We start from the raw sequence: 16952 nt of genomic DNA on the forward strand, positions 1-16952 counted from the left end.
TATATTTTTCGTATCAGTTGCCAGTTGCGGGAATGTATTCATGTATTCACATGTAATGTATATTACATTGTGTGTATGTAGATATATATACTAACAATAATTTAAGTGTCTTATGTGTGAGTATATAAGGTTATCATAATGTAATATTTAACAAATTCATACATATGCAAATTTTACATATATCTAAGATCATAGGAATGATTATTTTCGGCAAAAAAAATTAAATGAAACACATTTTTGTAGGTGGCGGAGGTTTGAAGAAGATCAATCCCCATCAGATATTAAACACACCTCTCCAGATGCATTGATTTATATTGATTTTTAACAGTAATGCGATTTTTTTTATTGCAGCGTATATTAAGTATTTGTTAAATATGTTATTAATTTTTAAGAATATTGTATATTACATAAAGATTACGTAAAATGTAAAACATAAAAAGAATGGGACATTTACTTAAGATAAAATTCCTTTTTATTTTGGATTGGTAATTGTGATTGAGATCGAATATTCTCAAAAGCGAGATCGGCTCTTTTTGATACTGAGATCTGTTCTTCCTGATACCAAGATCGGTTCTTCTCGAACCAGAGGTTATTAAATTTATAAATGTTTTCGTTTGATTAAGCATGCAGAGTCCAGAGACATAGACGAAGCGCAAATTTGTTGCCACGCCCACTCTACCGACCACACCAAAACTGTCACGCCCACACTTTTGAAAAATGTTTTGATATTTTTTCATTTTTTTATTAGTCTGTTAAAAGTCTATTGATTTGCAAAGAATTTTTTTGCCACGCCCACAAACAGCCCAAAGCTCCCACGCCCACACTTTTAAAAAAATATTTTTAAATTTTTTTGTTAGTTTGTAAATTTCTATTTATTTGCAGAAAAACATTTTGCCACGCCCACTCATACGCCCCCAACCGCCAAAAACTATCAGTGTTGAAATTCTCCTTTGTACTTCCACTAGCTGAGTAACGGGTATCAGATAGTCGGTTAACTCGACTATAGCGTTCTCTCTTGTTTTTTAATTAAACCTTGTTAGCAAGCCTACATGCCGATTTGCAATCTAGAACCTGAGCAGTCTTTATGATTCGAGTCTCGAACCCAACAAAAGGCAAAAAGTTATGCGTGTACAGCCCTGAATGCAAACATACTTTTTGAGAGAATACATTTCTTGCTCACTTCTTCTGTATTGTGCAACTAAGGTTTTGTCCGGACGACAGAAAACCAAAGCAATTAAAATTTTAAAGTACAGACTTACGTGAAGAGTCTTCGTTTGGTACTTTAAAAGAATGCTTAGTTTACGAGTACGTTCAGCCATAGATTGAGTTCTTTTTTCGACCTTATATGGGTATTCCTGGCTCCATAAGGCGGACATAATGGATGGCGCTTTACTGTGTAACTGCTCATAAATAAAATGTTAAACAGTCACTCAGCACAAACGAAATATATCTACGCCGAGGCCTAGCGTAGGTATACATGCACATTTTAGGCAGACTCAAAGTATTGGTCGAATACCAAAATACCTGGTACTCGAAAATTTTTAAAATATTCTTGCTCGGGCAGAAAACAATATTTCGACTGGAATTAAAAAGGCTGAATTTCACCCATCCTGAGAGATCGTTAAAAGTAAGGTAATTAAGGTTAAAACAAACAAGAGAGAATGCTATAGTCGAGTTCCCGGACTATTCGATATCCGTCATTAGCTAGTGAAAGTGCAAGGGAGATATTTCCACACTGACAGTTTTTGGCGGTTTGTGGGCGTTAGAGTGGGCGTGGCAAAGTTTTTTTGGCAACTCGACAAAAAATTAGGAGACTACGAAAAATATGAAAAAAAAACCAAAATATTGTTCACAAGTGTGGCCCCGCCCTTTTGGGCGGTTTTTGGGCGTGCAATATGAATCGACAAACTTGCGCTGCGTCTATATGTCACTGAAGTCTGCATGCTGAATCTAAACTTTCTATCTTTTATAGTTCTTGAGATCTCGACGTTCATTCGGACAAACAGACAGACGGACGGACGGAGAGACGGACATAGGCAGATCAACTCGGCTGTTGATCGTGATCAAAAATATATATTTATACCCGTTACTCGTAGAGTAAAAGGGTATACTAGATTCGTTGAAAAGTATGTAACAGGCAGAAGGAAGCGTTTCCGACTATATAAAGTATATATATTCTTGATCAGGATCAATAGCCGAGTCGATCTGGCCATGTCCGTCTGTCCGTCCGTCTGTCCGTCCGTATGAACGTCGAGATCTCGGGAACTACTAAAGCTAGAAAGTTGAGATTAAGCATACAAACTCCAGGGACACAGAAGCAGCGCAAGTTTGTCAATTCCTGTTGCCACGCCCACTCTAACGCCCACAAACCGCCCAAAACTGCCACGCCTACACTTTTGAAAAATGTTTTGATATTTTTTCATTTTTGTATTAGTCTTGTAATTTTCTATCTATTTACCAAAAATCTTTTTGCCACGCCCACTCTAACGCCCACAAACCGCCCAAAGCTGCCACGCCCACACTTTAGAAAAATGTTTTGAAATTTTTTCACTTTTGTATTAGTCTTGTAATTTTCTATCGATTTACTAAAAAACTTTTTGCCACGCCCACTCTAACGCCCTCAAACCGCCCAAAGCTGATACGCCCACACTTTTGAAAAATGTTTTGATATTTTTTCATTTTTATATTGGTCTTGTGAATTTCTATCGATTTGCCAAGAAACGTTCTGCCACGCCCACTATAACGCCTACAAACCGCCAAAAACTGTGTTTAAGACTCTCCTTTTCCCTTCCACTAGCTGAGTAACGGGTATCAGATAGTCGGGGAACTCGACTATAGCGTTCTCTCTTGTTTCTTTATATGGTCGGAAATGCTTCCTTCTGCCTGTTACATACTTTTCAACGAATCTAGTATAACTTTTACTCTACGAGTAACGGGTATAACAATACAAGTTCTACCGTGTAAGTACGATAGCTTATATTTCAACTAATGCGGGCATAAACTTCTGCGTTTCTACTTTTACGCATTTTTTGCCCGCATTTAAGCATTAAAATAAGATTAGCCCCCAAAACAAACCATAGCTGATTACACAAGTCGACTCTTTCAAAAGTCTGCGGTCATGGAAACATGTATACATACATTATACAACCTTTCAATTAAACCTTATTTTATGTCAGTGGCCTATTTCTCAGAAAACCGTATTACTGACATTTTAAGAATATATTTAAACTAGTTATCAAAAACCTGGACGTTTTATGGGTGTACGAGATTTGTTGAAAAGTTCGTAACAGCTAGAAGGAGAAGATTTCGATATTAAGTATTTATATTCCTTATGTAGAAAACTATCCGGCCACTTTAACGTTTACATTCCGCTCAAAACTAGCATGCGTACACTTTTAAATTTTTGTTTTCATATTTTTTTCGATATTCGATATTAAGTATTTATATTCCTTATATAGAAAACTATCCGGCCACTTTAACGTTTACATTCCGCTCAAAACTAGCATGCGTACACTTTTAAATTTTTGTTTTCATATTTTTTTTACAGAACTTAAAAACTCTCACGGCTACGCTTTTGAAATTCGTATGTATGTTTCAGAAACATTTAAAGGACTTCAACGCTCGCAAATTACAAAACCTAAAGATTGCCTTGGTATATACATATATGATATACATATGATGTCAGAGACGCTTGTCACTCCCTACTTTTAAAAAATGTTTTGGTTGTTTCTTGCTGTATAATTTCGTTCTTCAAGTTACATATATCAATATGTCAAAATAATTTCATCAACACCTATAGCAGCGCCTATAAAGCTAAAATCGGTTTAAAAATTATGTTATCTTTAAATGGTAATATATTAGCTTATCAATATGGACTTGTATGCTAAAACAAAACAAGAGAGAACGCTATAGTCGAGTTCCCCGACTATTTAATACCCGTTACTCAGCTAGTGGAAGGGAGGAGAGTCATAAACACAGTTTTTGGCGGTTTGTAGGCGTTATAGTGGGCGTGGCAGAAAGTTTTTTGGCAAATCGATAGAAATTTACAAGACTAATACAAAAATGAAAAAATATCAAAACATTTTTGAAAAGTGTGAGCGTAGCAGCTTTGGGCGGTTTGTGGGCGTTAGAATGGGCGTAGCAAAAAGTTTGTTGGCAAATCGATAGAAATTTACAAGACCAATACAAAAATGAAAAAATATGAAAACATTTTACAAAAGTGTGGGCGTGGCAGTTTGGGGCGGTTTTTGGGCGTTAGAGTGGGCGTGGCAACATGAATCGACAAACTTGCGCTGCTTCTATGTCCCTGGAGTCTGTATGCTTAATCTTAACTTTCTAGCTTTTGTAGTTCCTGAGATCACAGCGTTCATACGGACGGACAGACAAACGGACAGACGGACATGGCCAAATCGACTTGGCTATTGATCCTGATCAAGAATATATATACTTTATATGGTCGGAAGCGCTTCCTTCTGCCTGTTACATACTTTTCAACGAATCTAGTATACCCTTTTACTCTACGAGTAACTGGTATAACTACTATCTGATACCCGTTACTCAGCTAGTAGAAGTGCGAAGGAGAAATTTCAACACTAACAGTTTTCGGCGGATTGGGGCCGTTCGAGTGGGCGAGGCAAAAAAATTGTTGACAAATCGAGAAAACAACAAGAGAGAACGCTATAGTCGAGTTCCCCGACTATCTGATACCCGTTACTCAGCTAGTGGAAGTACAAAGGAGAGTCTTCAACACTGACAGTTTTAGGCGGTTTGTGGGCGTTAGAGTAGGCGTGGCAAAAAGTTTTTTGGCAAATCGATAGAAATTTACAAGACTAATACAAAAATGGAAAAATATATAAACATTTTTCAAAAGTGTGGGCGTGGCAGCTTTGGGCGGTTTGTGGGCGTTAGAGTGGGCGTGGCAAAAAGTTTTTTTGCAAATCGATAGAAACTTACGAGACCAATAAAAAAATGAAAAAATATTGAAACATTTTTCAAAAGTGTGGGCGTGGCAGTTTTGGGCGGTTTGTGGGCGTTAGAGTGGGCGTGGCAAAAAGTTTTTTTGCAAATCGATTTACTTTTGAGCATCGCTCCAATCACCATTACATCGGTTAAAATCATTAAAATGTACAGGACTAATAAAAATATGAAGAAATATCAAAATATTTTCAAAAGTGTTCAAAAGATTTAGTACTTCAAAGGTATCGAAGCGTACCAAAAAGATTTTTTTGCAAATCGATAGAAATTCACAAGACTAACAAAAAATGGAAAAATATCAAATCATTTTTCAAATGTGTAGGCGTGACAGTTTTGGGCGTTAGAGTAGGCGTGGCAACATGGGTCCCAAAATTGCGCTGTGTCTCTGTGTCTATGTCTCTGGAGTTTATAGCTTTTATCTAGCTTTTATAGTTCCTGAGATTTCGACGTTGATACGGACGAAGAGACGGACATGGCCAGATCTACTCGGCTATTGATTCTGATCAAGAATGTATATACTTTATATGGTCAGAAACGCTTCCTTCTGCCTGTTACATACTTTTTAAAGAAACTAGAATACCCTTTTACTCTACGTGTAATGTGTATAATAATCGGAGCGAAAGTTAGAAGCAGTATAACTTACGTTGCACTTACTTTAGTTGAATGACGGGTATTTAATAGTCGAGAAACTCGACTACAACTTATTGTATATATTAGGTTAAGTTAGGTTTTGCTTGAAAATTATTAAAAAGTATAAAAAACAAACTTACATTGAGCTGCATGATTATTTTGTTGTATGCCCAATGCCATCGTTGCCGAGCTGTGATTTAACTTACGTTGCACTTACTTTAGTTGAATGACGGGTATTTAATAGTCGAGAAACTCGACTACAACTTATTGTATATATTAGGTTAAGTTAGGTTTTGCTTGAAAATAATTAAAAAGTATGAAAAACAAACTTACATTGAGCTGCATGATTATTTTGTTGTATGCCCAATGCCATCGTTTCCGAGCTGTGATTTCCGGTTGACGTATTACATGCATGTGTCCACCCACGACTTCTTCAGTTTCTCCCCTCAAGAGTGGTTTTTTTTTTTGCGAGATTAGTTTACTCAAGTCATTTAGATCAGAAAGGTGATCGTTTAAGTTTTCATCTTCTTCGTCTACGTCTGGACACACTTTAGCTGCGCTAAGGCGTGTAAGATTTTTTGTTGATTCACTAATAACGGTATCATGCTTTTGAAGGGAATTGTTTGTCGGTGTAAAGGAGTCACTCTTCTTGCTGACTGAAGCAAACGAATTCTCTCCGTTTAAGTCCACCTTTGTATTTGACCCATCGATAGGACCAACGCTACCACTGGAGCTTTCCTCTATGTAATTGCCGCTATCGTCTTCGCTTTGATAGTTGTCGTACATTAGGTCATCGTCTTGTCCTACGTCAATGAAGTCTAATGATGGTGGTTGTCTGTTTGATAGCATACTTTTAGACTGCTTTAGATATTTCTTGTTTTTTGGCAGACTCTGTTGCTCTTGCTCCCTTTGCTGCTCAAGATACTTATATTCATCCTCCTCGTTAAAGTAATCCTCTCGATAGTCATAGCCATTATTGACTTGTTCATAAAAACCGTTTGGCTGCATCGACGGTGTCGTTTGCTGAAGATCCATATAGTAATCTTCCTGCTCACCATAAATGCGATAGCTAGGTACTTTTTCTGTTAATGGACTTTCGTCTAATTCATCTAATTCATCTAATTCTGATTCATCGTCATATACCTCCGTTGGCGTCTGCTTAATAAGCAATGCCGATTTACAATTAACAGTAGGCAGTTTTTTGCCGGTGGCTAGCGGGACAGTCGGGAGTATTTTTGTACCAGATACCACCATGCCATCTTTAGACTGGCTTTCATTGCCATTCGAATGGTAATCGGCGTATGCCCTATCATCTGCATATGTACTAAATTCATGCATTTTCATATTACTATTACTATAATCATCGCCAGTATTTCCGTAATTGCCTGACACAGGTTCTACATTAATACTTTGATATACGCAGTCGATATTCGATGAATCGAATTCAACTGAACCTAAATCTCTTTTAATCTCATTAGGTGAGGATACAACGTACAAAAGTTCCTTTTTCATTGTCGGTACCATTGTTGGCTTTTGTGCCACGACTGATGCCACAGAGGATGCACCTTGATTGACAGCTTGCGTCGCAGATTGCACTGCTGCAGCGGCTTTTCCTAAGATTGATCCAAACATGCCAACAGATGTAGTACTTGCTTTCTTCGTCGTAGGATCATGGCAATGCACTGGTTTATTTTTGTTATATGCTTGTTCTATGCCACATTTTGGTGCATTCTGGGTCTTATCATACGTGTAAGCACTGTCGACCTGCTCTTTGCCTGTAACTTGATACGCATACAAATTTTCTATCAAACCAAAATCCGATTCACTTTTGAGCATCCTTTCATTCACCATTACTTCGGTTAAAATCATCTCATCATAGCTATTATCGTAATTGTCAGAAACATTTCTTACTAAGGTTGAACTAATTTCTCCCACTTCATCATAATAAGAATTCGACTTCTTCGACTTGTTGGGAACTGTAGCCGCATATAAATTTTCTTTGCCATTTTTTTGAGTGCACGATGGAGATGTCGTAGGTAAATTATCACTAGAAATATTTTCAGCTGAAATCATTAAGGTAGGAGTCGTTTCTGTTCCTGTTTGTTTGATAGTGGTGGAACTTGAACTAGTGAGCAATTCACCGACACTTGGTACAATCTTTGATGCTAAGTTAAAGCTTAGTCCTCTTTTGGAACTGGTATTTGATTGAGTAACTTCAACGGTTGAACTGACACCGCTAAAAACGCCGTCCAGCCCACCTTTTAAGCCCTTTGAAATGCCGTCAAGAACACTAGTTGCTGCAGATGCTACTACACTTGATTTTTGGTGTGCTAGAGATGGCTTATAATAACCGCATTGTCCTGAGCTCAAATTCTGATTCATGTCTATTGTATCTACGGTCTTATCAAAACTGAATTCAATTGAAGTCTCATCGTTTGGAAAATTGTATAAACCATCTTCTTCGGCAACATGGTCAACAAATGCCGTCAGCTCTTTTATGTCAACATTAAAACTATCGTAAAAGGTATCATCAAACTCTACAGCATTGCTCTCTATTGATTCCGCTCCTGGCAATAATTTTGAGTAATTCAATGGGTCGTCTACTGAATTTACTAAGGTAACAATTTGCGCTGTATCTACGGCTTCAACATTCGATGGACTTTCCAGCTTTTCGGCAATTTGATATTCTCTATTCTTAATTAAGAGGCTAGGCACAATACATGGATCAAATGATTCACTGGAAAATGGTACACTACTTTTAATTGTTACATCCACTTGGTTGTCAAAATTTAAATTATCGGCGTTGGTAAGATTATTAGTGATAAAATTAATAGAATCACTCTGAGTAACAGGATCATTTTCGGAAAGACCCATAATTGGTTGCGGCAATTCTGGTAACTCAAATTGTTTCATGTAATCCGCGTAAGATAGAATTGTAGCTATTGATGGGGGTGACTTTAAGACTGACGGCGACGGTGAAGCGTTTTGGCTTGTTGATACTGGTACCGTTTCAGAATTATTGACGTTAGCAGTTGTTGTGAACGCACTGTCGGGAGGAGAACTTTTCTTTGAAATTAAATTATCGGATGTGACATTAGAATAAATGAAGACAGAAGGAGTGGAACATTTCATTGGTGTCATTAATAATTCGGCCTGATACGCGCCAGCATTGGCTTTCACTGAAATATTTAAACTAGATTCAACGCCTAAAGGTTGAATATTGTTAGAATATGAAGAGGATTCGTCATCTGATGTTCTAGTAAATGGCATTTTAGTCAATTTACTCATGAGCTGCTCCCCATTTTCGCTGTAGGAAAGAGTTGTGGTGCAAGTGCTGGCAGCATTTGTGATACGATTATTTGTTTCTCCGCAAAAATTTATTATATCTAATGTATAAGGCTTTAGATACTCAGATATGTTAAATAAGGCTGATTCGGAACCGCTATATGCGTCGGCTGATTTTTCACTTTCTGGAATCGGTGCGATGGCAGAGTCATCTACGGTTTGCTCAATATCGACTCGGGCTGTCTCGATTTCAGGTAAGTGACATGTTAGTGACTCTTTTTGAATAATATTGCCTGGAAGCTCCATAGGTGTTGATTGTATTGGCGATGATGGGGTCCATGATGGCAAGGATTCTGCTGCAACAGCCTTATCCAAAAATACTTTACTTGGTTCTTTACTATCATAGGAATAAAGAAGGTTTTTATGACTGGCACCAATAAAAGCTGTTCCTGTCAGATATGAGATGGTTTCTATTTCTTTTGTTATTGTGGTTGTTGTCGTTGGAGAAGATGCCAATTTCTGGTCCAACGAATCAAATGTTAATGCATCTGGGGCAGGAAAGGTCGTCCAATTTGAAGTGAGGCTTGAATGATCTTTAGTCTGGGATAATGATTTTGGCAGCTTAGGCAGCTGCTTTGGGCGATGATTTTTCTCTGGTAAGGGATCTGAAGTATATAATGATGAACTTAATTCATCGGTGGTGATTGGATGACGAGATGATTTGTACAGTGGCGTTGGTAAAACCTTTGGCAATTTTCTAGTCTTTGATATTGTAGTCACAGCAGCAGATGGGAAACATGTGACGCTACCAGTGTCACCTGTATTGACAAATACACCACAAGGTTCAGCTGCCAAACATCTGTCTAAGTCTCTCGCAGCGGCATTGGTACTGATGGTGCTTCCTATCAGAGGGTCTGTTTGGATTTTAGATTGCTTTGAGTGTACTGGGACTCTAATCTCACCAGATGCTATCACAGAAGCTGTTGTCATCGCCATCATTAACGAAATCTTCCTCTGCTTTTGCAGCTTTAGTTGTTCATTATTTCTCGGCGGAGTGTCGCTGTATGTTGAAAGATTGTCGGTATTGTTACAACATTCTTGGTAATAATTGTAATCTAACGGCAACATGGAAGTGTATGGCCTTGGCATTTTTTCGTAAACCTCATATGTACTACCTCCAGAGCCCATCGCAATAGTTTGATCCATGCCGAAGCCGCATCCATCCCGTTGAGCCGCGTCTGCATTAAATCCAATTATATCTTGACCTAAATAAAAGCTAGACCGCGCTGATTGCGGTAAAACCCGCAATGGTGCCGCTGACACAGCATTGTCTAGGAATGTTGACGAGTAGGCACAACCAGCATATCCATTGAGATTATTGCCAAGGATATTCTGGTAGTCACTAGGCGAAAGACGACCGTCGAAGTCGTGTGCCTTGGCCATGCAGACACCATAGCTGTGTTCCCTTTTCATGCACATACCTTCTTTTTTAAACTTTATATCCATTTGAGGGGCACATGCGTTTGATGGCCCGCTTACATTTTTATTGTTTGGCAGGCTAGGCAATAATTTCGATGAGGTACATTTAAGATTTTCATTTTCATATCCATATTGATCTGGAACAAATGAAGCGTTTTCGTTCCAATTGTCAACAGAATCCTCTTCCGGATCACACTGGATATCAGCTACATAGCATTCTAAATAGTCGTAGTCATAACTATTGTTGCTTTTGTCTACGGTTGTAGGTACTGTATCACTGTTCAGATGGCATAAACGACTGTATTCTTCTGGTCCTTGATTTCTTAAAGCATATGGCTCACTAAAATATTCCCTGTTAGTCTGTGTTTCGTAAGAATTGTGACTGTAAGATATTCGGCCGGTGTCAGAGGATAAGGCACCGTTTTGGGTGTTATGAAAGTAATCATGCCTTGCGTAGTGCTGCAAAGTAAAATATGTTAATTATAACCAACTTTCAGTGATCCAAATATCTACCGTCATGTTTTACGGTGTAATTTTCCCGCACTGTTATCTGTAAATTTTATCGTCTACGTGATATTCCTTAAAAGTAATGCAGTAATGCTGTGACATTGTAGCGTTGGCCGAACATCAACAAACAGCTAAAAATAGCTTAAAATATATTGAAAAATATATGGATTAATCACATTCTTAATACATATAGGTTAAAAATTAAACATTCAATTTTTCATTTTATATGGACTTTTTATCTTAATTTTGCAAAATTCTTCCATTCATTTTCAAATTAAAACAAAACATAGAAACATGAACTAAGAACTAAGTTAAAGGACGAATTGTTATTATTTACAAAACCTCCGTGGAATCGTATCCACAAACTACGAATTGAATAAAATACTACATCAACACAAAAGACCTCTTCACTTACATTTGAATGTGTGCATTACTACTACGAACGAGAAAAAACATAGCGTGTGCATGAATGTAAGTGTAAATTATTATAAATTGATGTTTAGAACAATGGATGTTTTCCAGCTCTGCTTAAACTTTTCGCTATGTCAATAGATTTAGCCATAAAACAAATGCAGATACTGAGAATAGCGGACAGGACCGAAGATGTTTTATTCGACTAAATATCTTAAAAAACAGAATGTATACATGTATATATGGCAGTGTAGTTCATTGTTTTTAAGTAACGAGGTATAATTCCGCAGTGTCAAAACAAAAAATTTAAACAAAGGGGTAAGGATATTTATGTTGTGAAGATATACATACATATGTATATCTATGTATGTATGTACGGTTTAGGCTGACCGATATTTTTAAAAGACCTTGGCACAACATGTAAGCATATTACAGATTTCAACGCACCTTTATCGTCATTGCGTATTCCTCACACACGTTAAATATAAGATTTTTAAATGTTTTTACCACAATTTGTAAACATTTTTAGAAGCATAATTTTATGCTGAAGAACAAATAATACTTTTTTTCCCAGCAAAAATTTGCTGGTTGATAGGTGCGTAATCAATTTATTTTGCTTTGTTTATTCGCAGGATTTCCATTTAATATAGCATTGGTGCACCACTGTAATGTCAAAATTTATTAAAGCAAAATTTTCGTTACATATGTAAAACCGCAATATTTTAAACTACTCAAATTTTTTACTATAATCACTTAAAACGCATCTAATTTAGTTCACAGTAAATGAAAAATGGTTATTTTGTATTGTATAATTCCAGTTCCCTAAAAATTACTGAGCATGCGCGAATCAAAGAGAGGATAACACAAGGGAACCCTTTCCCGCGGTGAAATATGTTGTACCAGATCATGTTATTGTATTATAAAATAAATATTTAAAAATATGTTTTTTACAGTTGTTTAAAGGTTTGATTTTTTAGATTCTCTTAAATCTTTATTATTCCAGGTTTAGTTCTTTTATTGTGCAAACAGATTCTCAATCATCACTTAAGGCCTGTGCGAGACTTTGCATCCCCAATTTGCTAATTCAGTTACCACATACACATGGATGCGGTATTAAGTGAAAGCAGCGGTTCTACACTATGTTAGGGATCAGGTAAGGCCTGTGTAAGACAGAAATAATTTGTATTTACTCCTTAGCTGTTTATTAAAATCGTGCAATACATTTTATTTATTAATAATCCGAAGCAAATAAGCGTTGCGCAACAGTTGACAGAAATTTAAAAAATATGTCCCCCACAATAACCTCTTGGCTTTGTAACAAGGTTAGCAATTATTTTACTCAACACTTATGAATCGAAAAAACCTTTATCAAAGGTCCCCCATAAAAAAACAAAAGATTTATTAATTTCACTTCCGAGTGAAAACTAAAACTATATGGTACGGATTAGGTTAATTCTGATATTTGATTGAAATATGTAAGTATTACTTCGAAATTAATTGTCCAATAGCTGTCAGGGAACTTATTGTGATCTTTCGTGTATAAAATTCACTCGTTCTATAGTTTTATTGACTAGAAATCCATAGACATTAAAAATCATTTAGCTGTGTAAAGTTGCTAGTTTGGCAAGAATGTACAAATCTAGTACATCCTTTTACTCTATGAGTAACGGTTATGGATGGTTTTTTAAAAACAATTAATTTTCCTGGGTGGAATACCCCGAATGCCAAAACTCGTAACCCTGAGTCGACTGATACGTTAGAATTTTCTAGATGGACCATAAGCACCCCGCAATTGGCGGTGTTTGTATTAACGGGACGACATATGGACGTATGCAAATACTTTCAGGATCCCTTATCCTGAGGGATAAAACGGCATTTGCAAGGGGTGTGTTGTATTTCTTCCGCAAACTAGCTTAAATTCGCGACTTAATTTAGGTATGGCGGTACGACTAGGACGATGACTCATAATATTTAGGGAACTATGTATAAACAACGTAAATAAGACTAAATTATCTATAAATTTTAGTTAATTTAGTGGCAGCAAGACAAAACAGAATGGACCAGCCGTTTGCGACCATTTTTATTTATAAAAATAAATAAATAAATAAAATATTAACCTAGTAGAGAAAAGGAAAAAGTGACTCGGCAACTCTAATATGTAAAGGCAATTTTCTGCCAGCTTCTCTGTTGGCGATCAGATGTTGAATTCAACTTGTAAACATTGACATGGAACAATTTGTATACTTTTCTCAATATGTTTAATATAATGCTAAGCTACTTACAGTGGCTCACAGCTTATTTCAACCAGCGTCTATCTGAAACTTCAACGGTCTGTAAAAGCTGAACAAAAAATGTTATCAACAAATTTAAACGCAACATATTTCTTGTATGTTTCAAGATATTATTTATTAACTTATTTTATTTTTTAATTATTTTGGTAGTAGGTAGCTGTGAGTCACTGTAATTAGAATTTCTGTGATACAATTATAACATAAATAATCCAAACCACATTTTGCAGTAAAACTTATTTTACGTCAAATTCATTTTTTTTAATACTTAATTAAGAAAAAAGTCGCGTAACGCAGCTAGTACGAGTACTAGCATAAAAAATAAAAACATTTTTCAAAAGAGTGGGCGTGACAATTTGGTGCGGACGTTTAAATGGACACTGCGTGTTTTTTTTAAAACAAGCATGCAATTTGCACATTTAGTAATTACAGTTGGGAACACAATAATAGCACCACCATAACGTAATTTATTCGTAACGTTACGAAATACCTATTTTTCGCATAATCCTAGATATTTTCCCCATCCAAAAATCCTCCAAATCCAAAAATCATCCAACATTTTTTGAATTGCCCATACCTTTTTTATTTTTGGAGCTTCAAGGTGTAAAATAGCACCACCATCGATGTTTTCTAATATTGAATTCTTTTTGGAGGTTTCTTTTGGTGAAAGGCACATGGTTATATAACTTGAAATTTCTGTACCCGTTACTCGTAGAGTAAAAGGAAGCGTTTCCGACCACATAAAGTATATATATTTTTGATCAGGATCTGGATCCGTCTGTCCGTATGAACGTCGAGATCTCAGGAACTATTAAAGCTAGTAAGTTGAGATTAAGCATGCAGACTTCAGAGACATATACACAGTCCAAGTTTGTTGACCCATGTTGCCACGCCCACTCTAACGCCCAAGACTGCCACGGCCACACTTTAAAAAATGTTTTTGATATTTTTTGCCCTGGTTTTTTAGTCTTGTAAAGATTTCTCGATTTGCCAAAAAACTTTTTGCCACGCCCACTCTAACACCTGCAAACCGCCATAAACTGTCAGTGCTTAAATTTCTTCTTCGCACTTCCACTAGCTGATAGCGTTCTCTCTTGTTAATCCTTACACCAACATTATTTTTGAGATGTACATTAAAAAAAGTTTTTAAAATAGGACGAGGAAAGCATTGCACTTCAGATAACCGTGACATGATCAAAAAATCAATTTCTGAAGGAAAATCATATAGAAATATTGGTCGAATCCTTCAATTCTCAAACAATATTCTACGTAACGCAATCACGTACGAGAATCCCAAAACACGTGGGAGAAAACAATCATTGGGCACCCATCTCTTTAAAGCTGCTACCGAACTGAAAAAGGATTTCAACTTTTTATTCTCAGATGAGAGCAAGGTTGTTAGGTTGGTGGCAATGGATCTTGATCATATGTAAGGCGCCCTAAGAACACCGAGTATAAGCCAAATTACACAGTAGAAGCAATTAAACATGTAGGATCCAGTATAATGGTATGGGCTTGTTTTTCGTACTATGTAGTTGGGGCAATACATTCGATAAAAACCATCCTAGATCCACATGTGTTTGTGAATATTTTGGTGACGGTGAAGCTACCCTTTGCCGAATACTATCAACAAGACTGTAAACCCAAGTAAACCAGCAGGAAAGCCAGGATTATTTCCAAAATAAATCTGTTTCTGTTTTGGAGTGGCCTGCAAAGTCCCCAGGCCGTAATCCTATCAAAAATCCTTGCAAGTTGTAGCTTCAAAGACCACTAACAACGAATAGCTTTGGGCTATAATTAAGGAGTCCTGGATCAAAATGTCCGTAAAACGTTGCCAGGACCTGGTTGATTCTATGCCAAAACGTTGCGCTCCTGTTATTGGTAATAAGGGATACACTACCAAATATTAAATTAGTGGGATGTGTGTAGTTTTAATACACAAACATTTGAATTCACACTATTGAATTTGTTACTATCAAATTTAAAATTGAACATTTAAGCATTTTTCATGAAGTGCTATTTTATTTTTCGCCTAATTTTGTCGTTCTTAACAAAGTTCCTCATTTAAGATAAGAATAAATAGAACAATTGTAGTTCTTTTTCATTTCCTAAGAAGTGAATTGTTTAACCTTTCTAAAAACGTATTTCAGCTCCTTTTAAACCCTAATTTGTAGGTAGGAGACTTATTCAAAGTTTTACTGGGCAAGTGGTCCAATTTTATTATTCGCAGCTGTATTTTCTAACTATAAAGCCAAGATCACAGGATTTATACGGACAGATCAACTTGACTAGTGATCCTGATCAAGAATGATTTTATGGTCGAAACAATTCATAGCTGTCTTTTATTTTTAGCAATAACACAAATAATAATAACCTTTCTGCAGTTCATATCTGGGCGTTGTCCTCCACAATTGGACATCTGGTGCGATTCTAGGCTTCAGCTGTTACTGTCTTCGTCATGATTCTCTTGATTTTCAACCGACGTTGCCATTGTTTCTAACGACGCACTGTCCGTGCTGACTTCGATCCGCCGTTTTGATACATGAGCTCCAGCTATAGTTGAAATGGATTCCGGTTGTACATCAGTGGTTGTTATATGGCCACTATACAATTACTTTCTGCTTTAGCTGCTTGTCCTCGCTCCTCTCCCATTCGTATTACCCGCATTTGTGTATTATGTTGTTTGCGCCTTTTTCAATCACGCACTTTATTTCGGGGAATTAGGCATCTCGTATTTCGACAGATATGTATATGTTTCGATAAATACGCAGGCTGAGTTCCGTTGTAGTATACAGAGCCGTGGTGATATTTTTATACTTGGGGAAATATTCATCATAATATTATCTCACAAATTTTAATTTAAATTGCTCATTGTCATATGTAGCCATACGAAAAAGAAGAGTAGCTTACACAGAATATGTCCTCAAACCTTGCCCCCAAAGTAAAAGCTTTCATCTGGCGTCAATAATCCTAGCATATGGATTACTTAATTCTATACATAAAATTGTTCTCTAAGTCATTTCGGATGAAATATCGTCCAACGGCACAAGAGTTGTGGGTGTGCGTTTTTGGCAAAATATATTTTTAAAATAAGTTAAAAATATATCGTTTTATTTTACTTTAATCTACTCCATGACATTTTGGAATAATTAAGCAAGATAAAACAAGAGAGAACGCTATAGTCGAGTTCCCCGACTATTTGATACCCGTTACTCAGCTAGTGGAAGAGAGATGGAGAGTCTTAAACGCAGTTTTTGGCCGTTTGTAGGCGTTATAGTGGGCGTGGCAGAAAGTTTTTTGGCAAATCGATAGAAATTTACAAGACTAATACAAAAATGTAATAATATCAAAACATTTTTCAAAAGTGTGGGCGTAGCA

General features: G+C 36.6%; 1 protein-coding gene and 1 long non-coding RNA gene across 9 annotated transcripts in view; one reads left to right on the plus strand and one right to left on the minus strand.

The window, feature by feature from the left end:
* LOC6523749 (protein unc-13 homolog A) overlaps positions 1 to 12096 on the minus strand; it is a 40871-nt gene extending 28775 nt beyond the window's left edge. For 3 of the 8 annotated variants that reach the window (XM_015191437.3, XM_039377057.2, XM_039377055.2), the window contains exons 1-3: positions 11734 to 12060; positions 10882 to 11016; positions 5938 to 10827 (exon numbers count right to left, since the gene is read on the minus strand). In XM_015191437.3, coding sequence (XP_015046923.1) covers positions 5938 to 10827; positions 10882 to 10887 — 4896 coding nt within the window. In that variant the 5' untranslated portion in view covers positions 10888 to 11016; positions 11734 to 12060. Of the gene's footprint in view, positions 1 to 5937; positions 10828 to 10881; positions 11017 to 11733 lie in introns of all 8 variants that reach the window. The other 5 variants (XM_039377059.2, XM_039377058.2, XM_039377056.2 and 2 more) reach the window with 5 other exon arrangements.
* Positions 11025 to 13825, plus strand: LOC120322147. The gene is made up of 2 exons (XR_005561934.1): positions 11025 to 11604; positions 12105 to 13825. It is a non-coding gene; the product is annotated as an uncharacterized LOC120322147 (long non-coding RNA).
* Positions 13826 to 16952: the final 3127 nt, after the last annotated feature.

This window comes from Drosophila yakuba, chromosome 4 (assembly GCF_016746365.2).
Source record: "Drosophila yakuba strain Tai18E2 chromosome 4, Prin_Dyak_Tai18E2_2.1, whole genome shotgun sequence".
In the NCBI taxonomy this organism is placed as follows: domain Eukaryota; kingdom Metazoa; phylum Arthropoda; class Insecta; order Diptera; family Drosophilidae; genus Drosophila; species Drosophila yakuba.